Genomic DNA, 27,673 nt, shown 5'->3' with positions numbered 1-27,673 from the left:
CATACAGTTGAAGGAATGATGAATGGCATCATTTTGTTCCGGGAGAATCTTGCCATCCACCAGGATGATGAGGATGAGACATGGCTAGACCTTCCAGGAGGACAATGATCCAAATCATTCAGCAAAGGAAACTCTCAACTGGTTTCAGAGAAAGGAAATCAAGGCTCTGACCTTGAATCCAATTGAACCATTTTGGAAGTTAACTAAAGATCAGGATTCACAAGAGGGACCCCTGGAATCTTCAATATTAAAAGACTATCTGTTTAAAAGAATGGGCCAAAATCACACCTGAATACTGGCAGCGGGACACTGCAGATGTATATGTCTTATAATACTCCCCAACATATCAAAATATGTAATCAGAAATATGATAAGGCATGGTTTCAATTCAAGTCCTCACTCTAAAGAAGCAATGTAATCTCCTACGTCTATTATCTGTCATTATTACATGACACAGATAAGACTTACTAATAAAATCATGGCCTTTCTTTCCTCTGTTTTTCTGAGCCTCTCACTGCTAGTACAGCTGCTTTTTTAGGTGACCAGAGACTGTGCTACTCTCGAGTAACCTTGCCTCTGAGATATTTGAAATAGAATGAAATGGTGGAGCAGATTGATCAAAAGATCCCAGAAAATGGCAGACGTCATGTTCACCAGATGAAAGATATCATTAGTTGAGAGAGGAAGAGAGACAGACAGGAGGAAGGAGACAGTGGGTGGGAAATGGGAGCCTGTCTCTCTACTTTCCACCACTATTCTAATAATGTGCAAAATGTGGAGTACTGACTGCCTATCTGTAAAGATCTGGCAGTCATCCAGAAATGCCAGGGTCCGATGAGCCTCAGAATGACAAACAGGCAGTTAAAAAACAGGCAGTGAAGTTGGGCTGAACATTTGAAAATATGTGACTGAAAAAACATATTTATTTGGGACAAATACTAATCAATAAGTGACTTGAGGTCTTTAATGACTGTTTTGTATTTTCATTTCACAAAAGGCATGACAACATTGAACAGTATAATGATATATTTACAGTATATATTTATGACCGTCTTCCCAGGACACTGAAAGACCGGGATGCACAAAACTTAGTGGGCATGTTGCAACACAAGGATGACATGGAACCATTGTTTTTCATTTTGATTCGTCACACACACACACACACACACAGCTACGCACAAACTCACACACACACACAGGCACACACACACACACACACACACGCAAACACACACAGACACACACACACACATGCACACACACACACACACACTCACAGCTACGCACAAACTCACACACACACACGCAAGCACACATACACACACACACACACAAACACATAAACACAATCGCACACACATACACACACAGTAGACGTGCAGGCATATGCACGCATGCCCGCACGCACATGCACACACACAGCTACGCACACACTCACACACACATACACACATACACACACACACACACACACACACACACAAACACACATGCATACACACACACACACATGCACACACATACACACACAGTAGACATGCAGGCATATGTACACATGCCCACATGCACAGACACACACACACACACACACACACACACACACAGACACACACACACACATACACACACACACACACACACACACACACACACACACACACACACACACAAACACACATGCACACACATACACATACAGTAGACATGCAGGCATATGCACACATGCACATGCACATGCACACGCACAGACTCACATGCACAGACTCACACGGACACAAGCACACACACGTGCACAAGCACACACACACATAAACACACCCACACACACAGACAAACACACCCACACACATAAAAACACGCACATGCAGGCAACCAGGCACACACACTCATAAACACACACTCACACACACACACACGCACAGACACATAATACATACACACACACACAAGCAGGCAAGCAGACACACGCACACACACGCACACATGCAGGCAAGCAGACACACGCACACAAACACACACACACACCCCATTACCCCCACACACACACTCACAAAACACACACACATGGAACCACACATACCGGTATACACAAAAGCAAACGCACACATGCACACACTCACTTACATACGAGAGTATATTGATACGAGTAGGGGATGGAGTAGGAGATAGAGACAAATTGACAAGCGTGATTTGTTTTTCTGGAGAGAATGGATGCAGGACTGAATTGAACTTAAATTTCCCCTTGGGGATCCATAAAGTATCTATCTATCTATCTATCTATCTATCTATCTATCAGGACTGAGCGGTGGTCATGTTTTCTACCGCTTTGCGGTACATCTAGTATTGTATACACTGTAGTGCGGTACATCTAGTATTGTAAACACTGTAGGTTTAGTCAGAGTTTTTTTTTCTTACAGATTTATTTTCTTTAGTAACTTTGTGTCAACGATTCCGGGACACTGAGAGACCGAGCAGCACAAACTTGTTGGGCATGTAGCCCCACAAGGATGACAAGGATGCTACTGTTGTTCATTTTGATCCGTCGCCGACCCGCCGCAGGCCGGACGAACACAGTTTTCTGTGACTATCTCGAGAACCGTATAGGGCCTAGCATGACTAACTCTTTTTTTTCGTGTGTTGGTCTCAAGGGGCCATGTCAGCCCATCCCATAACAAGTGATTTGATGTATAGCGCCACCTAGTTAAAAAGTGCAGGATCATTATGACACCCTCAGAATGCATGCCATGATTCCTGGGATTCTGTTCATGGGGGGCCATACAATAAATGAATGGATGTGTACATCCATACAAGTGACTGTGTACACCAATCGGCCTGTAGAGGGTGGAGTTGAGCGAAGGGTTGCACACACCTACACGCACACAAATAAACACATAACCACGCACACACGCACACAAATAAACACATAACCACGCACACACACACACACACACATTGACAAGAGTGATTTATTTATAAGATACAAAAGGGCTCAGGGTGCTCAGGAGACTTCAGATAATTCCTTGCCCAGGTGCTCTCCTGCGACAGGTGAAGTGAGAATCCAAAGAAAAAAGAATTTGCAGAGTCACTCTGAGGTTGAAAAAGTATTTAATAAAGAAAAAGAGGAATAATCAAGTCTATTGTGATCCTCCCTTATTCTGTTTTAGACAAGCACCCTCATTAAGAGATACATTGGTGCATAGTCACCTTACAGTTCAAAAGAAACATTGGCTAAGTAAACTGAAAGGGAATCATGTGGGAACTGCAACCATTGCGGAAATCTAGTGAAAAGCGCTACTTTCGTGGATGTGTTTTCCAGTACAAGCTTTCCTGTTAATGCCTTTGCCAATTGTAACACTACCTTTGCAATCTGCAGATTGGAGTGTGAGTGTGTCTGCTACATCAGCAGAATAAAAAGAAGACTGAAGGGTCATGTTGCAGAACATAAGAACAAGAAATCCTGTTTAGCCCATGGTGGTCCATTACCAGCAGGCAGGTTATCCCTCTGCTTCCTCGTGGGAGGAAGGAGTGATGTTCAATGGACATTTTTAGTCAATCAATCAGCATATAGTGTATATACACATTTGTATTTGAAATCTGTTCAAGACAATGATGCCTCTGATGATCTGACCAATTTAACTTGTGAAATGAAAAGATGGAGGAAGTCAAGGCCAAATTCAGTAGGCCTATGTTAGATCCAAAGTAGGTTATATTGCTAAGATGAGAAGATATTGTAAATATTTGGAAATTCGAAATAGGAATTCCAAAAAAGGACAATTTGAATTTTGGGAGGCCTGTGTGAACCATGTAAAATACTTTTCTGAGATGGTCAAAAGAGACTGAAGTTGATTCCACATGGTTACATGGAACAAACTATTTCTAATTAAATTTCAAATGTATTTTCCAGAGTTGTGCAAATTATTTTTTTATCTACAAAACAAAGACAAAATTGTTCATATCAATCAGGCATGACAGAAGAGAAAACGTGGCTGTTACCGCGCCCACAAGCTCTCTGTCCAGCGAACTGAAGCTACATGCGCACCGCTGATGCTAATGATGATGCGCAAAGCTATGCTGTCCAATCCCCGAGAATTGAGCTGTATAAAAATCAAAACCTGCCTGCTGTTGCTCCCATACCGTGTTTCAGCCACTCTCTCAACATTGGGATGTGCACTTGAACATTTTGACTCATCAAACTAATGTGTTGCATTGCCTTAAAAGTGAATCCGTATGTTCGTAAGAAGACGTTTTGAGCCTGTCACTAAGTGTGTAGTTCTCATTCGTAGCATCATTAACTGAAGGTTATTATATGCAGGGCAGGAAAAACAAAACTGTGATACATGGATGTGGATAGCTCCAAAACCTGAGGAAAATAGAAAGAATGATACCATCAAAACTTGAGACTTAAGTCTTGCACCAGGAACCGCTGTCATCTCCTCAGTCTGGAAATGGGATGGATGCGATGGATGGAAGGAATACTTCGCAGAGCTGGAGGGCACAAGAGGAACCGAGGAGAGCGATGCCTTCGGCTCTCTCTTAATTGCTTTTGATAATTTGCAGTGTCTTGCTAAACAAAACAAATCGCTCTTGGGAGGACTTCTACAACCTCACAGATGAATTTGGTAAAACCGATTTCATGGGCGATGGATGGGGTATTCTGAGAATAACTATTTCTGTAATTTATTCCGTGGTATGTGCACTTGGGTTAATTGGAAATATTCTTGTTTTATACCTAATGAAAACCAAGCAAGCATGGAAGAAATCTTCTATCAACCTCTTTGTGACCAGTTTGGCTGTAACAGACTTCCAGTTTGTGTTAACACTGCCTTTTTGGGCTGTGGAAAACGCAATGGATTTCACATGGCTTTTCGGAAAAGCAATGTGTAAGATCATTTCGTTCGTGACTGCAATGAATATGTATGCAAGTGTATTTTTCCTCACTGCAATGAGTGTTGCGCGATATTACTCTGTAGCCTCTGCGCTGAAGCAAAAACGACGCCGTCTGCGCTTTTCTGCAAGGTGGATGAGTGTCGCTGTGTGGATCTCCGCAATAGTGGCTGCGCTGCCAAACGCGGTGTTCTCCACAACAGCCACCGTGTCAAATGTGGAGCTATGCTTGGTGAAATTCCCTGTCAGAAAAGGCGACGCACCGTTTTGGCTGGGGCTATACCACGCACAGAAAGTATTGGTGGGGTTTCTCATTCCTTTAGGAATAATATCAGTTTGTTATCTCCTACTTTTGCGCTTCATTACGAACAAAAACGTGAACACTTCTAGTGCAAAGAGACGTTCCAAAGTAACGAGATCTGTGACTATAGTTGTTCTCTCTTTCTTCCTCTGTTGGTTGCCTAATCAAGCTCTGACAGCTTGGGGTATTCTTATAAAACTCAACGTTGTTCACTTTAGTGATGAATATTACACGACCCAAGCTTACATATTTCCCGTGTCTGTTTGTCTGGCACACTCCAACAGCTGCCTAAATCCAATATTGTACTGTTTAATGAGGAGGGAGTTCAGAAAAGCTCTGAAAAAATTGTTTTGGCAAATCACTTCTCCTTCTGTCACGAACATGAGACCCTTCACAGCCTCGAGTAAACCTGAGCACGAAGAGCAGGCGAATGCCCTGGTTCGGCTTAACCCACCGGAGCCCGCGCTTTTGTTTTATCCGCCAGGTGTTGTCATATACAACGGGAAGAATGACCTTCTTCCTAACAGTACATAACACGCGATAGTTATACTATATATGTTTCAATTTGTTGGTTCACTGACCATATTTCCTAATGTCCATTTGACTTGACCATTTCAGTTCTTCATTAATCCGCTTCTGATCACCTCAGTTGAGTGCAAAATGCCCTACCGCAAGTATTCAATTGCGCTCAAAATAAAGGGTTGAAACCTGTAATTGAATGTGTAATGGACTACAATCCTTTCGCTCCCTAATGAGTGACTCACACAAGTAGAACGTGTATTAAAGACTGTGAGATTAGTGACGTTATGTGGGCTAAATGCCAATCAAGCACCATTGAGGAGATTTTGAACACAAAGCATCATCTCAATAATCACACAGCTGCAGAATTTTTGAACTGGTGCCTTTAGCTGATGTAACATTCTAACAAACTGCACCTGTTTTACAGTGCAAATTTCCAAACAGTCAGAAGTTAATGTACAAATCTTTAATACAACATAAAAATAAACACCATCCTTTACATGAATTTTGTGACCATTTGTGAATTTGTGATTTCAAATCACAAATAACAAGCCAATGAAAGGTAGTTAGTATTTTTATTATATAATTTTATACATATACTTTTTACAAAGTTTAATCCACATGTCTGATGAAGAGTGCGATGAAGAGACAGCCCATAAGTGACACTGTTGATGCTGAAAGGACCACCACTATGACACTGCCTGCCAGATTGACCAGTGCCCCAAGTCCAGCGCCGACGATGATTTGAGCAAGCTGCACCATACACGTGAGAGCAGCACAGTCCACGCCTGTGCCACAACCACGCCGAGAGGAATCCACAGTTCCCAATTTCCTCTGTTCCTATTGGAGTGGAGAAGAAGGGGCGAGAGATGAGACAGAGAAAGAGAGGTGTGTGTGTGTGTGTGTGTGTGTGTGTGAGAGAGAGAGAGAGATAGGTGTGTGTGTGTGTGTGTGTGTGTGTGAGAGAGAGAGAGAGAGAGTAGGTGTGTGTGTGTGTGTGTGAGAGAGAAGAGAGAGAGATAGTAGGTGTGTGTGTGTGTGTGAGAGAGAGAGTGAGAGAGATAGTAGGTGTGTGTGTGTGTGAGAGAGAGAGGTGTGTGTGTGAGAGAGAGAGAGAGAGAGAGAGAGAAAGATACAGGGTGTGTGAGACACTCTTCAGCTTATTTGTAGGCCTACAAATAAAGTCATTTATTTGACAAAGTTATAAACTTGCATTATTCAAGTCGTGCTTGAAATTTAACAGAACATTTTGGCCCCAGTGAAATTCAGACGCACAATAAATCTTGCTCCCCCCTACATCTGCGACCTCCTGACCCCTTACACTCCTTCCCGCTCACTCAGATCCTCTGACCAAAACCTCTTGGCTATCCCCCACTCCAGACTCTCCACCCTGGGTGGCAGGTCCTTCAGTGCCTTGGCCCCAAACTCTGGAACTCCTCCCCAGCCCCCTTCGTGCCTGTCCTTCTCTTCCTTTCTTCAAAGCACATCTCAAGACCTTTCTGTTTAATGATCACTTCTCCTCCACACCCAACACATAGTTCCATACAGATAACTTGTCTTTGTTGTATTGTTTTGTTTGTTTGTTATTGTATTTCCCTGCCTTTGTCTCTGTTGTATTGTTTGTTTTTTTGTTATTATTGTGTTTCCCTGCCTTCCTACTATGTAAAGCAACCTTGGGTTTAAGAAAGGTGCTATATAAAATAAACTTATTATTATTTATTATTATTATAAATATTATAAATAAAATGTTCCACTTTTTAAGCAGCTCCAATGCAGAGAATCCTTAACTTTTTCTCATGAATGATGTTCTATTGCTTTCAGTAGCATAACTGGTTACAATCAGACAGCATTCATTGAGTCTGTTCAATTAGCCATTACTTCACTAAATTCAAATAGATTTATTGGTGTTTCTGAGCATGTAAACTCTAGTGGTGCACTGATTTTACTGTAATCTGAGAACGAACCTCAGGATTAAGAGTCTGATCAATATTAATTGCCACACCACACATCCATTCCCCATCCAGAGTTATTAAAGATGTTCCCAGGAGGAGATTACCATCTAGTCTTAAATGAGTGTCTCGACTCGCAAAAGCTCTCAGTCAGGTTTTTTAAACCATGCCATATTCTAGAATGCTTTTCATCTGCACTACTTAACAGATTTTTGGCAAATCTCAGCACACATGGTGCACAGCTAAATGGTATGCTGAGAACCTGCTCAAGCATGCTCCAGCTATGTCATTACCATCCAGACTACTGAGTATGGGTAGATTTGTGTGGGAAATTTAAGCACGTTATCTCATGTCTGGCAGCCATATTTATTTTGGCATATATATTTTCATCAGAGTGACATGCTGCATCAGCGTGGGGATTATTCCCTATCAGATTTAGCATCCACGTCAAATAGTGCCATTTAATGTTGTATTACACCAATTAGTCCTTCTGGAGGTGTAGGCCATTCGTGACAGCTATAATAAATGTATAATAAAAATGCTTGAAATATCTAATAGTAAAAGATGTTTTGAAAAGATTATGTGATTTGTAAATAGGTATAATTACACCGTATTCAGCCATGTTTTAAAGTAACAAACTGTATGAATCACTTTTTTAATCAATTTCCAACATACTGGGGAGCTATTTAGTGTTAAGGTGGTTCCAAATTAGTCAAGAACCGATGAAAAGGGTCATGTTTCTGACTGGAACAAAACTGAATGCAATACCAGTCATTCCTGGCATACATATTGACCGAAACCCGATTCTGACTATTAAAAGTCTGTATCATCAAAAAGAGTTTGGGAGTTGATTATTTTAGGTGGAAGAACTACACTGTGTTGCTTTAGAGGACGGTGGGACTGCTTTGGCATATGCCCCCCCATCATCCATCATCACCACATCCCTCACCTTGCTTCTCCAATGTACAATAAAACAACCCTTGGGTCTCAATTACTGTGCTTCACTGACTCATGCTATTTCAGAAATAAAGTTGCAGAATTTAAATGGCATCTAATTCTGCTTCCTACATTTGTCCATGTTTGAATGTTCAATTCTGTAACCATATTTAGTCACTGCTCATATAACAGTGGGGCGTGAACATGTCTGTGGACTGCCATGTTTCTTTATTTAACCATATTGTAGTGTGCTGCTGTCTAGGGGTTCAGTGACTGGGATTTACTAATCATAAGAGCACATGCATTCACACACAGAGACAAATCCACCCACATACACATACACTGATTTACAGAATTTTCATGGGGACTTTCCATGTAAATGAATCCATAAATCGTTTAATTACATGAAAGCACATATTTCAAGGCACTGATATGCAATTGCCTGATGCTGCCTTGCCACCACATGTTAATTAATTTATGTCTAATTTGATAGACACTGGAATTAATACTTGTTTTTTTCAACTACCAATTCAGGTATTACCAATCAGTCACACTGATCTTTCACTGATCTTATAATATAAAATACCTGAGTTTTTAATGTGCCAGCCTGTCAAATCATACTAAAAATATTTAGAGACTTAAAGGGGCTATGGGTATAGAATTATGTTGAATTTGAGTTGTCTTGAATGCACCATATTACATTTGAGATGGTGCTCTCTCCTTGGCTTGCATTGAGGTACTGTACAAATTGGCACTACAACAGAGTAGATCTGAACTACAGGTAGCTGTGTAGCATGTATATTTTGGTGGATATCTGGGGAACACAGCATAGGTGTTTTTGAAATCACAAGGTCATTTCTAGGTCATTTTCAAACAAAGATACTACCTACAGACCCTTTAAGATCAGCATTTTTAAGGGACCAATGTAAGCAGACAGGCGCAGTCTCACCTCCTCCTCCTTGTGGTATTCCGAGATGAGGTTGAATGGCATGGTGTACAATGTGCTGGACATCACTCCAAACACACTGCAGAGTGTCAGGGTGGCAATGACGTTGGGGAACAGACCAATGAGACTGGTGCCCAGGCCAAACATGAAGTAGCCCACGAAATAGAGTCCCTTCAGGCCAATGTAGGGCAGCAGCAATCTCTGGGCATCTAAGTGCATGGAGAGAGAAAGAATACAATATGCAGATGGCATGTTAAGTGTTTTAACATGCATGGTTAAACATAAGTGATTTTTTAAATAAACACATTAGAATATATAATAATATGAATCAATGTTGATTCAATGTATGACAAAGTCAATGCACTATTCAAAATGCTAAACAATAATTAAAGAATAAATCCTCTGCGAGGTGACTTTGGTTTTGTCACCATTGCGACTGACTGCATCTTAATCCAAATGGGGACCCATGGGGCAAAAAGATCTCTTAATTATCCTCTCATCCATTCCACCAGAGAGCAGTGAGCCTCTGTGTACCATGGAGAAGAGCTGCTGGTATCACTGGACAGCTGGATTACTCTCTCTTTCTGTCTCTCTCTCCATCTCTCTCTGGAAGGACACCCATAATGAAGCCGCAACAGGCTTGAGTCTCCGTGCAATTTATCAACAGGCGTGCGCTCTGTCTGTCGGCAAACACCTGATGTGCTGAGAGCAGTACACCAGTGAGATGCAATCTCCAGACAAATCCTGAGCCCGATGGCTTACAAAGTGCACTTGCTACGGGCAAACCCAGAGCACATTACCAGCTGGGGACTGAGAGTTAAGTAAACACAATTTAAATTGAGACGGCAAACTAGATGGATGATGCATTAGGGTGGGACGTGCGCCTCCTGCCACTTCCACAGAATCACTCTCGCACAAACATTGCCTATGCAAAGCATGCAGTGTGAAATGAATGCAGGCATAATCACAGGTCAATGTGACAAAGAAACATTGCTCCCCTTCCTCCTCCTAAGAGTCTTAATGCTTCCCCATTAAATCCTCAATCCCATCTCTGGCTGATGAGGGCCCAGCACTTACAGGAGTAGAGCGCAGACGACACGGCGTTGATGCACAGACCCCAGCAGCCGATCTCCACCCCTCTCTCATACGTGGCGTACGCCGTAGAGTTGTGGTCAGCGTACGGGTTCCCCTTGTAAACAATCTAGTAGAGGCACAAAGGAGCTTGATTAGGACAGAACTTTACTATGGAAGGGCAACCATCTCTCAGAAGGGGCTGCAAGGAGATAAGATGAGAGAGATGGGCTGCAAGGGAAGAGGGAAGATATGGTGTCCTTGGCAACCTGTTCTGGACTATTCAGTGGCCGTTAGCTGAATCTTAAGTACAGTTCCACCCCAGATAACAGGAATCCTCAGTGAGCTAAGGGCAAGATAGATAGATAGATACTATATATACTGCGCACTAGCTGTAAATTCTTCCTAGTGTGAAGAGCACAATTGTCATTAAAGAAAGTGACTGTACTAAGCAGAAAGCACAAAGCAGAACAATAAGGATATTTTAAATTAACATTTGAAACTAACTAACAACAACAACAACATAATGTTTTGTCTTTAATTCTACAATATGTTCAGAAGCTAAGATGTAAGATCTGTATGGTGCATTTGCTTCAGATACAGTAATTACAGCTTTCCAGCATCTTAGTTACAGTCCATTTTTACAATGCCTCTCTTGTCCACTTTTATCCAAGGCGACATACAGTAATTCATTTGGATGAAAAGACTTTTAAATAACATTTAAAACATTTAATTACTTAATAATTAAACCCTGTTCTGTGAACATATGGATTTAGTTGTAGTAAGAAGTAATTGGCTGACAGAAATTTGATATAATAATGACTGAATAACATTGAGTAGGATAACTGCTCTGCAGTTGAGCTACATGTTTAACCCATTTCTCAAGAATCAGTGAAATATAGCCACAAGTCATCACATTATAGATGCCCCGATCTCGTAAAAGTCATTAAAACACACCACAATAAACACTGGAAAAGAACTTTATCACCAAATGAGCTTGTAATTCCACCCACTACCAGACTCTTGTAGCAAAACCACTTCATATAGTGTTTAGTGTTTAATTGTAGTATTGTAAACTCATAGAATTAGCATTTCCAGCTGCTGCTGATTTTAAAATATAGCCCACAGTGCCAAGCATACATTCATCCACAACTGCATTTGTTTCCAGTCTAACCACCATGCATATTTCATCAGTAAGGAAACAGTCAAGGTTAAATCAAACTATAACCCCCGCCCCCTCCCCCCTGCACTGCATTGAGAAGTTCCCTGACTGAGCACTCATTGCCATGTGTGCAGTGCACTGTAGCCAAGCTGTTGTCACTGACAAACGATATGTGCCCTCACATCCTGTTTTCCCCTTTCACACAGAGGGTGCCTTGTCAGAGAGGATTTACATTTTTCAATGCAAGTAAAGTGACAGACCTCCGCTGCCCTGCTGAGGATTTATCTATATTTTTGTTAATGGTATTTTTATCACTACGCATTTACAGGCACACAAAACCTACATGTACATGGCCACACACACCGCACTTCCATTATCATAATTAAGTAAAGCGTTTCTTTTCAGAGTTCAAGTAAGGCTCATTTGTTTGTACATCAGAAGAAAACAGAAATGCCATCAAATTAACATAAAACATATTTTCCATGTGAAATACACTGCAGTTAAAGGTGAGAGGTTCCTCCGTCACTGAAAAGCACTTTGAGGGCTGAAAAGCACCATATAAATGCAATGTGTTGTTGTTGTTGTTGTTGTATGGACAAGCCTACTCACTCACCTGTCCCATGAAGTCAGTGAAGAAGAGCATATTGCAGAGGAAGGCCGTCCAGCCCAGTAAATGGCAGATGCACAAGTAGCGGTAGTGACTGGGCATATATATCATGGCCAGTAGCAGACTCTTCAGTGACATCCGTTTCTGCACCTGTGCAACACACACAAAGACACACACACACACACACACACACACACACACACACACACACACACACACACACACACACACACACACACACACACACAGACACACACAGACACAATATCACAAGCTAATGAACAGTAATCCAGACACCTTGTGTCCATGCATTAGGACCATCTGTGCACAGCAGAGAAGGAAGCAACCTGGGGTTTTATAAAGCCCACTATATGTGGGAAGCAGAAACAGCTGGGGCCAGTTCACTGTCTGGTATAAATGTTGAACTCTTACAATAGACATTTGTCAATTGTACATTAGACTATAAACTTGAGGCACCATAACCTTTCTTTAGGGAGCGGTTATTACTGAATCAATTAAAAATGCAAAAAAGAACATAACGTTGGTGAGTAATTCATCTGCTGTTTAGCTCTCTCTGGTTCTCTCTTTCGGTCTAGCTCTTTCTCTAATTCGCATACACTCTCTTGTTGGAACTATTTTTTCTTAAGTAAATACAGTATACCGGTATATATATAAATATATATATATATATAAATATATATATATATATATATATAAATATATATATATATATATATAAATATATATATATTTCTGCCGTTAGTCAGATGGGACTGTGAAGAGTGACAGGAAGTGAGGGAGAGAGAGATGGGGTCGGATTGTGCCACATGCACCACAGCTCTCCTTCTCTTGTTGCAACTATTAAAGAGCTATTAGTTTTTGCTTTTTGTGTATTTATTCTCTTCATGAAAACATTACACATTTCCCAAGTGAATCATGGAGAGAGTTAGATCATTACCATAATTATATATATGTATATTTTAGGGCTGTCAAAATAACTGATTTATTTCGATTAATTAATTTGAGAAAAAATAACTGATTAAAAAAAATAGCGCAGATTAATCGATTCCATATGACCTTTGACCCCGAGCCGTTCTAGTCAGTAACCATTAGACTGTAAAATGAAGGAGAGAGAAGAAAATGTGCTGCCTACTGTAGATCATTGATAGTGTTGACATTGAGGGGAGTGTTAATTTATTTTCATTGTGTCCCCTAGCCTAGGTAATATGTGTGGCCTGAAATGCCTTGTACGGTATGTGAAAAAAAAAAACCTTTTTCCCGAAGCACTTTTGAATTTATTTCCTCAGCATATTAAGTCATATCATACAGTAGATTATTATGGCCATTATTTGAACAGTGAAAATAATAATAAAACAGTTTTTGAACTTTAATGTCACTAATGCGGATTATCGAATGATTCATTTGAATTTAAATATTTAAAATACTTTCACAGCAAAAAATATATATAGTATATTTATATTTATAAATACTATGTGTGGTAAGCCTTCTTCCTTCATGTCTAGTCATTTGCATACCAACTGCTCCTCCTCTGTGAGAAAACGGTCATGAATGAAAAATGTCCCAAGGCTAAATATATAATTGCAGCACACTTTCCCAAATGCGCCAGTTGTATGTGCATGCAAAGCACACCCAGACAAGGCTGTATAGGTAAAATGTCATCATGAATCTGTCTGAAAATGGTGCTTATGAAATGAGGACTAAGGTAGGCCAGTCACATGAGCAAGATGACACTGCTTTATATGTATGTCTGTCTCCTTGCCTGTGGCATGCTCAAATTTCCATTTAATGTGGGCTCAATTTGCATGGATACTGCATGTTCTAACAGCCTTTTAGGGATGCATATGACACAGGCTTTATTAACAACAACAAGTGCTTATGCAAGCAGGAGCTGGGGAAACCTCTTTTGGCAACCACCATGATCAATTTCAGCCAGCAGCTGAGAGCACAAGTAAACATGACCATAATAATATCCCAAGTACAAACACAAACACAAACACACACACACAAGCAGGAAAAACAAGATCCAAATACACTGGAAAGAGTCACTGACAAGGTACCAAGTCTACATGGCTCACACACTTTTACCGGTTCTTCCACTACATGCAAATACAACACTTGAGGATAACAAAACTTTCATACAGTATTTGCTCCCTATGATGGCTGAGACTGAGCAAAATGTGCAAGTCTTTTTGCCTCCTTTTTTGAAGCCCCCCAAACTGCAGCCCTCTGACCACATTCTTGCGAACATGGCCTAGACTTCCAAATACGTTATTCACTTACAGTGGTATCTAAGTTGGTAAATGAGTTCTACCGTTGGTGTGTAAGGGATAATGTATTGTCCGCCAGTCATTATCGGAAAATAAGTCACAACAGGGCAAACAGGACCCTGATGCAAATCGGAAGAGTCTTGCTTCATCCTGAAGGGACCGATAATGACCGGCGGACAATGCATTATCCTGCTTATTATACGGCTACTTGCCACTGTAGATGTGAAAATAGGCTCTCCAACGGTTGTGTCTTCATTGTTCAGCATGTTGAGCAGATTACCTGTTCTGGAGGCAGTGTAAAGCCATTACATTTTCAGGGTGCCAAGACTTACGTCTCTGGGCTCCATTGGTCCTTCTCTCTCTCTCTCTCTGTCTCTCCCTCATACACACACACACACACACACACACACACACACACACACACACACACACAAACACATACTCCTATATCTCATATAGGTCACTCTCATCTCACATATGAACAGCAAAGCAATTCAGAACTCCCAGTGGACCTGTGAGCAAGTGCCAGACACAAGGACATGTGTGCTTGTGCTGTCAATTTCCTGGACATTCTGACCCATGTCATATAGCACTTGCCTACCACTGAGCTTTTTAAACTGGACATTCTGACCCATCTCATATAGCACTTGCATACCACTGAGCTTTTTAAGATGAAAACAAGTGCCAGAAAATTGTACTGACATATTCTCACTGGCCTTATTAGAGCAACACACTACCTTAAAATAACGACTTCAAACTGACTCTGACTTTGACTTAATATGCACACAGGCATTGAATGTTGATGCCAGAGGGCATATACTGTATATCAATTCTTCCATCCCGGTTGGTTGGTTTACCAATCAATCCAGTCAGAGTAAAAGATGAGAACATAGAGAACAACGTCCTCCTCTAGGATACTGCACAATGAGTTTCGGGTGTAATCTGGGATATACAAAACTAATGCAGATGACTTCCTGTGAATACATTTAGGCATGAGGAAATGAAAGACTGACAAAGCAAAATGACATACACACAAGAAAGGTGTTACTTTCCTTGTGGTCCACAGTAGGTAGAGGATTTCTCACCGTGGCCGATCAACAACCAAGCCTATTAATAATGATCCAAAATGATGCGAGATACAACAACAGTACACACAATGGCTGGGGGCAGTTGCCAACACACCGCATGTTGAAGCCCTCCTTCACTGTACAACATGCACTGCCACAGAAGCCAATCACCAACCAAGCCTTACACAACAGGACGAGAGATACAACAACAACACGCACAGTGGACCATATGCACGGAAGGCCAAGCCAGCTCATGTTTTTCAGGGAGCGTCAGCCGTGTTGTAACGGCATCTCCTGTCATATTCTGCTCCATATATGTTCACTCCGACACTGAATATCTTGTTTGCCCAATAATAAGAACTTTGACACGCGCATAAATCCTTGTACATCATAACGTGCTGATCCGCTAGGTGCAACTCCCAACCGGGTCCGTGTAGACACTAATTGCATTAACAATGGCGACAGCTACAACACACCTGGCTCCACCAGAAACCAATGAGCTGGCTAAAGAGCCTTCCGTGCATAAACCGCATTAGCTGGCGGAAGTTATAAATGTACCGCATGTTGTACTCAGGACCATAAAGGCCCCCCTTCACAGCACAACATGCGCTGGCAGAACCATAGCAACCATAGCAACGCTTGAGCGTTTCACTGGGGATTTTCAAGCAGACATCTTCCTTCATCTTTCATTTTATTAGGCTGACGACATCTCCAGAAGACTCAACAGTGGTGTCTGGCGTCCTGGTCCCAGACCCACTCTCCCCACACTTATGTTGGTTAAGATTATAAATAGAGACCACAACAAGTACCATTCCAAAAATACAGCAACAAGATTTACATATCTGCAAGTCAATTCAAGTAGGTTGTGAGCACCTCAGCCATAAGCATTGCCTTTTCTTCTCAGCAGCCTCACACAACTCTTTTACAGCTCTTTAGAGAAGTGTTGTGGCTGTCTTTGCTATAAACGACAGGCAGGCATACAGTAGTTCTCCTTAGATACGGACATTAAGACTCGCACAGATTCTATTTCTTACGTTACAACTAAAGCACTCATTCTTCAGGGGCTGTCAACAAACAGAAAACTGATTTGTCGACTTCAAGTAGGCTAAGCAAGTGCACAGAGCCCAATCATCTAGCGCCCTCTTCTTGCAAACAAAGATAAACAGGGATACAGATAGGCAGACAGTGAAGAGAGAAAGATAGAACATGACTTAACACAACCTCTACAGTGACACAGAGCAGTCTTGTTGTTTTTTTAAAAGAAAACACAATTTTTGTGTATTGAAACTAGTTTCTGTGTTCTGTTGCTGAACCTGACTGCTGAACTTGTTCCGTACAAAGCCAGGGAGTTGAAGGGTATCCTTTCAGATTTTTGAATTCACTTCTCTTTGGAGGTCACATCTACATGATTGTTTTTCATCAAATTAATGAGCCACTCCAGGAAATGGGAATTATCTCAGAGTGCTTAATGAGTCACCAGCAGCAAGGTTATTAATTATGCCTATTTAAACGAGTAGACAAGACTTTCCTGCTTTAACAGATTAATAGAAACGGCTAAATTATTAAAGAGGCAGTGAAACAAAGGATAAAACCAATGAAATATGAAGAATACAATTGGTGCAATGGGATAAAATACAAAAGAAACACCAGAATGTGTGTGTGTGTATGTGTGTGTGTGTATGTGTATGTGTGTGTGTATGTATGTGTGTGTTTGTGTATGTGTGTGCGCGCATGCCAGAAATAACTCACTTCCTTGTTGGGCTGTTTGGCGCTGGGTGTGACGGCGTTGGCTTCGCTCAGTGCTGAGAAGGAGCGTGGTCTGATTTCCGGTGCAGGCACCATCACGGGACAGGGCTCCTTGGGGAGAGCCCCGTAGCCCGCGTTGTTGTTCCTCCCCAGGAGGAGCGTGTTGGGGGCTGAGGAGGAGCAGGAGTCCGCTCTGCACTCGCGGCCGAGGGGCTTCTCTGGGATGCTGCACAGGTGCACGATGAGGAACACGCCCCAGGTCAGGGCAGAGAAAAAATAAATTACCTGGTACTCGGAACCCAGCAGAGTGCCCAGGAAAGAATGACCCCAATCCATGGCTCCAATTAGGTATCCAAAAGCACCGCCAAGACCTGAGACACATCACAGAATGTACTCACACATAACAATATTCGTTTTTACAGCACTAAATCTCTAAAAACAGATATAATAGTGAAGAAGAGCTACCTTTCAAAACATATACATTACATGACTGTAAAGAAACTATTAAGAATATTAAGCTTATATTTTAGACATATAACTGCTTAGGTAGTCATTTTGTATTTAGTTAGTCATCATAATGTAATGCAGCTTGATTGTTTGACTGTTGTTCCTGAGACTGGTGAGTTAAGAGCGAGTGCCAGAGTAATAAATATAATGTACACATTTAAACACAAGCTGATCAAAGGAGCTTTGCTGTATTGTTGGACTATTAGTGCTTGCAGTGTTTCTTTCCCCTCTGATATCGACTCCCTTTCCTTGGCTCAGTTCCCTGACATCTCAATAACACCCTTTGCTGAACATGATTTTCAAAAGGGGAAATGACCACATGATCCAAAATTTGATGCAATTCACTGATGGATCCTCAAGGAATTTGTCACGCAAATCAAAGTACCACTGCATTCGGAGCCATCACCATTCACAACAAATGTGTTGGACAGCTGGAACAAACGGATAGATGTAACATCACTTTCACCAAGAAACCAAGAGTCATGTGATCAATTTCATGTATGACCACTTCCTTCCTGCCTTGACCTCCCATGTGAAATTGCATAACTCCATGAATAACTATACAGATTTTACAGCTATCTTGCAGCCAAAATATTGATTTTCAGATAACAGTAATTCTGGACCAAGCCCATATTTTGAATACTGGTAGGCAGTAGGCCTATGAGAGACATCTCATTTAATCGAATTACAGCTAGCTAAACAATGCCTGACAGGGGAGAGAGTGCTATTGATTTATTGAGGTGGCTGAGGGAGTTTAATAGAAGTGCCAATGTGCCGAAAGTCTAAAGACAGGTTCACACATGACTTCCTTAAAGGAAATAATAGAACTTGTGATGTTATAGATCCTTTTGACATCAAGGCTATCACATGGTGGGGTTCAGCATACCTCCTCCCAAAATACAAAGAGAGACCCCTCAACGGAATTTCCCCTGTGGCACCTACATGGCACCCACTGTAATAAGCAGGGCATGGCCTCTGAGGCTGAGCTGAGTAGCGTGCGCACACAAACAAACCCTGTTTAGCGGCAACGGAGGTATAGAGCGGCAGAGGCAAAAGTCATGTGCCTCCCGCACTCAGCCCAAACTCATGACCGCACCACATGACGAGCGGATGCGGGATTAGAATGCTCGCCTGGGCGCTCACACCACCCTGTGCCTGCTTCGCTCTGGTCAGAACGCCTCCAGGTCCAACTGCACTCTGCATTGTGTGTTTGCCTGCGTGATAAACTACAGACACGTGGACCAGCACTCACCACACCATAGCTAGCAGCTAGCATTCCATGAATACCATAGGCTCAACATGACATTCTGACATGTTTGGAAACTATATAAAAATTGTAAGGCAGATATAACGTTTTGGCATGGTAAACAAGGCTGATCTAATGTTTGTTCAAGTGTGAGTAAGACATCCATTCTGACCCAGACCTCACCTTAAACTCTTCTGCTTAGTATAAACTCACTCCATATAACCCAATCAAGTCATCTTGTCTCTTTGACTGAAATAAGTTGTAGATGTATAGTGTCAAATCAATTACACACATAAACTTGGCACTACACATTTAAATAACTAAACTCAGTCAAAGAATCATGATGATTAAAAGGTTACACTGAGTGACCATACGAATCATTGACAATTGCAATGTCATAAACACCGAGTTCAAAAATCTTTTAAATGAAAGTTCTGCACCAGGGAGCTCTTTAATGTGGATATATCCCCTGACAACTCGCGCTATGTTAACTGTCAGTCCCCAAATGGCATCACATCGGAATTCAAGACTATTTCTGAAGTTCCAAAAGATGCCCTCGGCTGTCTGAGGAGACATGATGAAATAAAGAGAAATTCTGCCTGATCCTGGGCACATACAAAAGGTAAACTTACAGATTACAACACTGACCCTTCAGGTGTGAAGAGGACAGGGAGCATGATGTCTTAATATTAGAAGTACACAAGTGGCTGTGTTCACTCTGACTAGGACAACAAAGATGAAAAACAGAGTCAAGAGTCACTTTTATGGTGCAGAATGTTTGATGAAATTCAAGTAGGATAAAGTCTTGTTCTCAGGTCATTTGAATGTCCTCATATCCAGAGGACATTCAAATGACCACATTCAACTTGTATAGAGGTAGGTTTAATGACGTACATTGAATTTCTTGATTACACAGGATGTTCTGTACAGTTGCCCTTAATAACTGCACAAGCAAAGCACTAACATAACACATTAGACATAACATTTCCATAATATTACTAATACATTACCTCTCTCTCTATTTCTGTGTGTGTGTGTGTGTGTGTGTGTGTGTGTGTGTGTGTGACTGTCAAGGCTCAAGGGAGCAAATCAAGATGCTTGAATTCAAGAGCATTGAATGGAATCTGGTGGTAGATCATGCCACCAGATAGATTCAGTTCTGTACCGACACGCATGGGATGCCAACACACAGTGCCTTACGCTTCACATAATTACTGTCAAAACCATGTTCAAGTGTGAGTAAATGACTATTTGTTTCACTGCAGAGTGGTGTTGTCACTCTTGTCTCTCTCGGTGTTGTCTCTCTTACCCGTGAGCAGAGCATGATAGTGCAGGCCTCTCTCTTTGTCCTGGTAGGAGCAAACGTCAAATAAATACGCCTTGACAGGCCCATCAATGAAGTCCGCTGCAAAGTCAAACAGGACCACTCCAGCCATGACCACAACAATGGCCCATGTGGTCTTCAATGTCTTGTCTTGCACTATGGCTGCAACAGAGGGAAAAATCAATGTGAGTCAATAATAATAACAAAAACATTCAGTATGTGTACACATTATGAATCACTGCAAAACACATGAAATAAAGCATCGATATATGACTGCTGTTGTTATAGGGTACTCAAAAAATATTGAAAAAATATATGTTATGGCCTTGCAATATTTCAAACTGCAATGGGCACCTTATTAACCTGAGGTTTATTTGTTTATTGTTGGTCATGTTCTGATGTTGATTTCTTCTAACTGGACTATTAGTGGTGGGGAAAAGAGGGGACACGTGAGCGTTTGCTCAAAGCCGATGTCCAAACTGGTTTAATAATATGGCTTAAACACAAGAATGCTTTTCACTGTTGCAATGGTTCTGCACACACACTGAACGGAAAAGCAACTACACAGATTCACACTGTTTTTTGATCCAGTAGTTCACAGCTAGAATATGCTGGATATTATTCAATTTGATATTTTATGTCTTTGAACAGCTAACATGAAAAGCAGAGAATAGACATCAATAACCTAACCACTTTTATTACTATTTCACAAGAGACAGACTATTTTGCAGCTTTTAATTACAAAGCAAGTTAATTGTGATTGTAGTTCCATAGGCTCTAACCTTATTCAAAGTTCAAAGTCTAAATAACTATTGTATGCCCACCACATAATTTGCAGTCTTTTGTGATGGCTTTCAGTGCATCATTACTCTTCATTGTCGTTATTTGAAAGAGGCAGAAATGACCAGGCCTACATCTGCAGAATGGGATTAATATGATCTCTATCAGACTATGACATCCAGACAGACGAGGCGACGGGTGGATTATTTGTCCAATAACCATTGGATCTTAGCCTTAAGGGCTCATTAATAAGCGTTTCAGATCACATCATAATAAGTAAACTATTTGGTTATTGTACTTGGTTTACACAAGTATAAGTATTTCATGCAGTTTCAGTGTTCTTATAGAAAAGAATAGCTTCCTTCCAACAGTCATGTTAATCAGCCTGACATTGAAAACCAGGGACTGTACACTGAGACTCCTGGGGAAGGGAGAGATCAGACACTGGAGCGTTGTACTGTATGCAGTTAGATTGGTTAGAGCTTATTCCTAGCCTAGAAATCTAGACGCACCCTAGCTGCGGCAAATTAATTTGCTCAGCCTGTATGTCTAGTAGCAAACCATAGGAATTTCTATTGGCTGATGCCGTGGACTTCATCCAATCACAGCGCTCTATTTTGTTAGAGAGTCTTAAAGCGGGCTTAACAGGATAACGACAGTCCTACGACGGTGAACAACAAGGAAGGTGGCTATGGCGAACGAAGAGCGGTTGTTTGAATCGGCGTTGGCGTCAACTTTGGAGGAGTTGGACTTGTGCTTTTCTTTAAAAGTTGAGCAACACAATGCACTTAAGTCATTCCTTTTCGAAGAAGGATGTATTTGCCGTTTGCCGCCCGGATAACGGATATGGTCGAAGTAGCTGGCCTATTGCATGCCTAGGCAGTTTGAAAGACAATTCTCTGCCCGCCCCTAGGATTAAGCGAGGTGAATGGGTCGATTCCAGACTATACATTTCAATGATATAGGATGGCCCGCCAGGCTAGCTTATTCCATTTTCTTGACTGAAATCATATAAATTAAAGGCTTTATAATAATTTTCAACTTTCAATAATAAATTTAACTTTCAAAAGCTGCCTATAGAGTCTATGATATTCCCTCACCATGACTTCTTGGGGGAACTTTGAATGCTAAACGAGCACTGCAAAGTGATTGTAATGCATGTCAATGACTCCTAAGAGCAGTGGCGATGCTGGAGCAATTAAGTCTGCTCTCGTCTGTCAGAAATGTCACAGATTACAATCCACTACTGAGATGCCATTAAAAAATGCCAAATCATCAGTATTAAGGCAGCCCCACTGCAATGGTCATCAAACCCATCACCCCCTGACATGGGCAGCCTCATTTGCCAAGCTAATATACTGTAAATACATACATACTGTACATAGAGTACCCACGGGAATTATTGCCACCTTTGGTAAATTTGACTAAATGACTATACTGAATGGAACCCCATGCCTAATGAGAATTATGGTGGAGTGGCTGTGATATTGTGGGGCTAATTTTATTCCCAAAGGAATTAGGAACCTTATGAAGGTGCATGATATTATCAAGCCCAAGAAAAACCTGAACATTTTCAATAGAAATCTGCCAATCTCTGCCAAGACACTACATGATTGGACCATTCATCAGGTTAATGCACCAAAACAAACATCAAGATCAAAACAAATATGGTTTATTGAACACAAAATCAAACTTCTGCCATTGCCATCTCAGTCCCCTGATCTAAACATAGAAAAAACAGCAGGGTGAGTCAAGGTAGAGAATGCACAGGTGTGGACCTAGGAATCTGAACGATCTGGGGAGATTTTGTTTAGACAAAGGGTCTAACAACAATTGGATTTAGGGTCTTAAATCCCTAAATCTAATTGTTTATACCTGTTTTTAGTTAACGTTACCATAGGAGGCAATAATTCTGTACTGTACATAAATAGATCAATGGATAGATAAATAAAAGCCTTACCTGATATGACAGCATCACCATTGAGAAACAGCGTCAGGCCGACCAACATCATAATCCCCAGAGAAAGAATGTAGGGCCTCCGCCGGCCCCAGGGCGATTTGCAGTAATCACTGGCCGAGCCGATGACCGGCTGCAGCAGGAAGCCCAAGATGGGACTGATGAGCCACACCAGGCTGTAGAGGCTCCGCGGGAGTCCCACACTCAGCAGCACGGGTGTGACGAACGCTGCCTCCACAGCGTAACAGAATTCCCTTCCAAACATGACCATGCCGTGCAGGACGAGACGGCCGCGTGACCGCCGAGGAGGCTCCACCGCGCCGAACACGGAGAGCCCCACGTCCAGGCTCTCCGGGTCCTTGTCCTGGTCTTTGCTGGGACCCCAGCATCTGTCCGGCAGGCTGGGGGCGAGCTCTATGGCCGTGATGTGGCTCCCCGGCTCAGGGGACGTGCAGGGCTTCTCCTCGGTCAGGAGAGTCATGGCTAGAGAGAGAGAGGGCAGCAGCAGTTTGGGTTGGCTCTCGGTTGGCACCAGAGGTTGGCGGTGGTGAAGCGCTGGTCCCCTCACCCTGGCAGGCAGGCAGGCAGGCTGGAAGGCTGACGCGTCTGGGGCTAATCTCTACTGCATCGCTGAGCGGTGGGAGCTCTGCGAGACTGGCTCGCTCGCCTGAGGGACGCAGACTGTGCGGAGCACAGAGTAGAAAGGCGGAGGGAGACAGAGGTGGAGGGAGACAGAGGTGGAGGGAGACAGAGGTGGAGGGAGTAGTTTGGATTAATGAAGCAAGTTTCCACCCTCCCCCCACCAACACACAGTCAGACACACGCTCACACACACATACAAACTTTTTCTTTGAAGGCCTGAATGGAACCTCACATAAAAGTTGGTGGCACGTGACTGACGTGACTATCCCTGGGAGTGGATTTCTCACCTCTTCCCAAACCTCTGTCTCTCTCTTCCTCTCCTCTGTCTATAACCTCACTGCCTCTCGAAATGCATTATTCATGTCACTGGCAAAAATGTGGCACATTATTACCATATAATTGTATGCCAAACAAATAACACAGCAGCAATTATGACATTTAGGCAGTTCGCCCTAGCTAGATAAGGAAGCAGGCTGCCCACGGAATGCTCACAAGATCTCTTTCTTCTCTGTCTAGCAATAGCTGGTCTGCTTGCTCATTAGGCCGATCAAGTGATGTAACATGTGATTCCCTCAAGGCAAAGAAAAACACACACTATTGCAAGGGAGGAAACGGGCGTAGTACCATTCCTTCACCAACTCTCCTCTTTTAGGTTAGTGTGCTAGAAACTAAGAAGATGTATCGACGTGAGTCTCGGAGTCTCTCGTTCCTGGACTTTGATTGTTTACAGGAAACATTAGGGTCTTTCGGGGAACTTTGTTAGGAGCCATCATGAGACACTTTCCCTGGTCAGAGCCAGTCATGTGAGGAGGGGCTGTGCTGCTCTCATGGGGAGGGTTTCTCACGGCAACGGCGGGCTGGACTGGGAGGGGCCATACTGGGCCCTACTGCTCGCTCAGGACCCCCAATGTGAGGAGGTCTGCTCAGACACTCAGTCATACGGATTTATAAATTTAGAAAAACAATAAATCACATTCCCCTCATATCTCTGGGCCTCCAAGCATCTGTGTGGAGACAAACTAAACCAGGCTGGGAAAAGGAAAATGTGTGTGGGAGAGGTGGGAGAAAACCAGGGAGAGAGAAAAGGGGAGAAGAGAGGGAGAGAGAGAGAGGGGGAGAGAGAGGGTGGGGAGGAGAGAGAGGGCGGGAGAGAGAGAGGGTGGGAGAGAGAGAGGGTGGGAGAGAGAGAGGGGGGGGAGAGAGAGAGAGGGCAGGAGAGAGAGAGGGCAGGAGAGAGAGAGGGTGGGAGGGACGGGTGTTATTGCCCCGGTGATAATTTAATTCCTTATTTCATTGGTGAAGCTTTTTTGCAGACCCACATTCCAGCTCTCACTGAGTAACATGGACTTAGATGAGACAAGCTACTAAGAACAGAGGACCTAAACACAAGCTACTAAGAACAGAGGACCTAAACACAAGCTACTAAGAACAGAGGACCTAAACACAGTCATTCAATTTCCTTTTAATCATTTTGGTAACTCAAGTGGAGAGTCTTTCTACATACAATATCATACAATATTATCTGCATAGATAAAATAGCATCCTAAAAATGTATCTCTGTTCATCAGTCATAACATTATATATATTGAATATCAATAAGCATTAATTAAATGTCTGTTAATGTCCAGTTTATATATTTATGTATGTATATATATTAGGGCTGTCACTTTACGTTCGAAAACCAAACCAAACCAAACAACACAAGTTTCGAAAACTAAAATAGGGAATCGATTTTCACCAAATATGTACACTATTAATTGTAAACGAATTAAACAAATAAAAAGGATAGATGTAACAAAATTCACAAACAAGAATATAAGAATATAAAAGAATTCGAGTGCAGTAAGCATTGAAAGCTAAAACAAAATTCCCACCAATTTTTCGCACAGGAAACAGCTGTTTCAATCAGCTGCTGTGCTGCTCGTGTTTTGCCAAAAAAATGGAGCACAACGTGATCAGTCTGTGCGACATGAGAGAGAAGAGTGATAGGCCCTAATAACTTGAGGAGTTCGATGTGGAAGTACTTCGGATTTTTGGTATATCAAACTATGGAGAAGAACAAAGCGAAATTTGTTTGACATTTCTAATCGTAAACACAGACACAGCTACGTTGAAGCCTGCAGTCATGTTTGTCACTGATGTAATGGCAGTCCACTCTGCTTATTGTTTTTCGAGAATGTTGCACTCCTGTTTGTCATTGTGCACGAAACTTCACGCCAATAAATCATCAGAAATATTGCTGGCTTGCGTCTACAAGCGCCCTCTTTACATTCGTCCTAATGCCTGTTAGTTGTTTGTGGATTGGCCTATATTTGGTGTTGAAAACGCAAACGTCAATGTCTTTAGACATTATAAAATCGATTTTACAATCGATTTAATGAACACTTATGTCTCAAAAATCGAACAGGATTTTTTCAAAAAAGTGACAGCCCTATATATATATATATATATATACATACATACACCTGTACTTAATTAACTGATACTGAAGATAAAGCTAGATAATTTAGCTGAAGATAATTTTAATAAGGGTCATCAGACCTTTGCACAACAGAGCAATCAAACTCAGGAGAAAATGCAGTGTAACATATTTTCAGCATTCGGAAATCGTGGAATCACAAACTAAACATTTCATGTAATTATGAAAATAAAAACACTGGCAGGCACCTATGTGAACAAAATTATATATAATTCCAACCAATACCAAATTACAGACATGGACTGGCTGGGATTGATAGGATTTCACGTCCAGGCAATTCAAAGCCTTTTAGGCGCAAGTGCAGTTCCTGCTCTAAATTGCTGCACCCGCTGGTTGGGTAGCACTTAGGCACTGTATGGCGTTCATGTGAAAAGCACATTTCCTCTCTGTGGGCCCCTAGACTGCCGTCATTATGGGGGCGTGCTGGGACATATGGGTCGTTAAGGTTACAGGCGTGCTTTGGTTTCTTTGCACTCCACTACACCCGCTGCATCCATCTGCTCGATCTCGGCTGCTGCGAAGCCAAAGTCTTGCAGCACGGCCCGCGTGTGCTCTCCGATGAAGGGGTCCCGCGAGAGACAGGGCTGGGCGGGTGAGCGGGACAGGAGCGGAGCCGGCCGTGGGCTCTCCTCGCCCTGGGCGTCCCGCAGGAAGGAGCCCCTCTGCTGGTTGTGGGGATGTGAGCTCACATCATCCAGTGACAGCACGGGGGTCACACAGGCGTCAGTGCCATCGAAGATCTGCCCCCACTCGGCCTGTGTCTTGCTGGCGAACGCCCGGGCAAAAGTCTCCTTCATGTCCGGCCAATCAGAGACACTCATTTGGGCTGGCAAAGCGGATGCATCTAATCCCAAGCCTGCAGGGTGGAAAGGGGGTCAGAGCAGAGCACACAATTTCAAGTCAACAAAGGGAGGTCAGTCAAAGGTCTGCACGGTGCTTCTCACTATGAAAGGGGCCATACTTAATGAATAGCCAGACATTATTAACTCTGGATGATTCTCCTGAAGGTCAGCATGTGGAGATCCTGAATGCTTATGAATAGGAGACACACATTCAACGTATCCTGAGACCTCACCACAAGTCACAGAGGAACAGACCTCTATTATATAAGTCAGAGAATAATGACCTTTGGCTTTTATTTTGTGGCAAATCACTAGCCTAAGCAGCTTCATTAGGATTTCCATAATGTTGGGAGGTGAGAGCCTGTTTTTCTACTGTGACATCATCTTGACAACGACCTTGTTTGGGTGGCTGTCAAGTAT

The 27,673-nt window shown here is 42.3% G+C and overlaps 3 protein-coding genes across 4 annotated transcripts in view; 1 reads left to right on the top strand and 2 right to left on the bottom strand.

Annotated features, from left to right (window-relative positions):
• The first annotated feature begins 4,149 nt into the window (after window positions 1–4,149).
• rxfp3 (relaxin family peptide receptor 3) lies at window positions 4,150–5,899 on the top strand. Its single transcript, XM_048259150.1, has one exon. It carries the CDS (start codon window positions 4,634–4,636, stop codon window positions 5,717–5,719), a length of 1,086 nt encoding a protein of 361 aa, XP_048115107.1. The 5' UTR covers window positions 4,150–4,633; the 3' UTR covers window positions 5,720–5,899.
• Window positions 5,900–6,155: 256 nt separating this feature from the next.
• slc45a2 (solute carrier family 45 member 2) lies at window positions 6,156–23,971 on the bottom strand. The gene is made up of 7 exons (XM_048259149.1): window positions 23,294–23,971; window positions 20,539–20,715; window positions 17,480–17,847; window positions 12,382–12,525; window positions 10,613–10,736; window positions 9,539–9,744; window positions 6,156–6,544 (listed from the first exon to the last, which is right to left on the bottom strand). Exons 1-7 carry the CDS (start codon window positions 23,769–23,771, stop codon window positions 6,317–6,319), a joined length of 1,725 nt encoding a protein of 574 aa, XP_048115106.1. The 5' UTR covers window positions 23,772–23,971; the 3' UTR covers window positions 6,156–6,316.
• A 2,187-nt stretch (window positions 23,972–26,158) lies between these two features.
• Window positions 26,159–27,673, bottom strand: part of amacr (alpha-methylacyl-CoA racemase) — a 51,213-nt gene continuing 49,698 nt past the window's right edge. For both annotated transcript variants that reach the window (XM_048259148.1, XM_048259147.1), the window contains one exon: window positions 26,159–27,267. In XM_048259148.1, coding sequence (XP_048115105.1) covers window positions 26,858–27,267 — 410 coding nt within the window. In that variant the 3' untranslated portion in view covers window positions 26,159–26,857. The remainder of the gene's footprint in view (window positions 27,268–27,673) is intronic.

Source organism: Alosa alosa, chromosome 12 (genome assembly GCF_017589495.1).
Source record: "Alosa alosa isolate M-15738 ecotype Scorff River chromosome 12, AALO_Geno_1.1, whole genome shotgun sequence".
Classification (NCBI taxonomy): domain Eukaryota; kingdom Metazoa; phylum Chordata; class Actinopteri; order Clupeiformes; family Clupeidae; genus Alosa; species Alosa alosa.
This window is presented reverse-complemented; position numbering and strand designations above follow the sequence as displayed.

Bases quoted from the DNA above. Each gene is read 5' to 3' on its own strand.
- rxfp3 (XM_048259150.1), top strand. From the start codon at position 4,634: ATGGGCGATGGATGGGGTATTCTGAGAATAACTATTTCTGTAATTTAT.
- slc45a2 (XM_048259149.1), bottom strand. From the start codon at position 23,771: ATGACTCTCCTGACCGAGGAGAAGCCCTGCACGTCCCCTGAGCCGGGG. The intron at 12,526-17,479 runs GTGAGTTATTTC...TGTGTTGCACAG, and splicing joins CCAAACAGCCCAACAAGGAA to GTGCAGAAACGGATGTCACT. The intron at 9,745-10,612 runs GTAAGTGCTGGG...CCATGCACTTAG, and splicing joins GTCGTCTGCGCTCTACTCCT to ATGCCCAGAGATTGCTGCTG.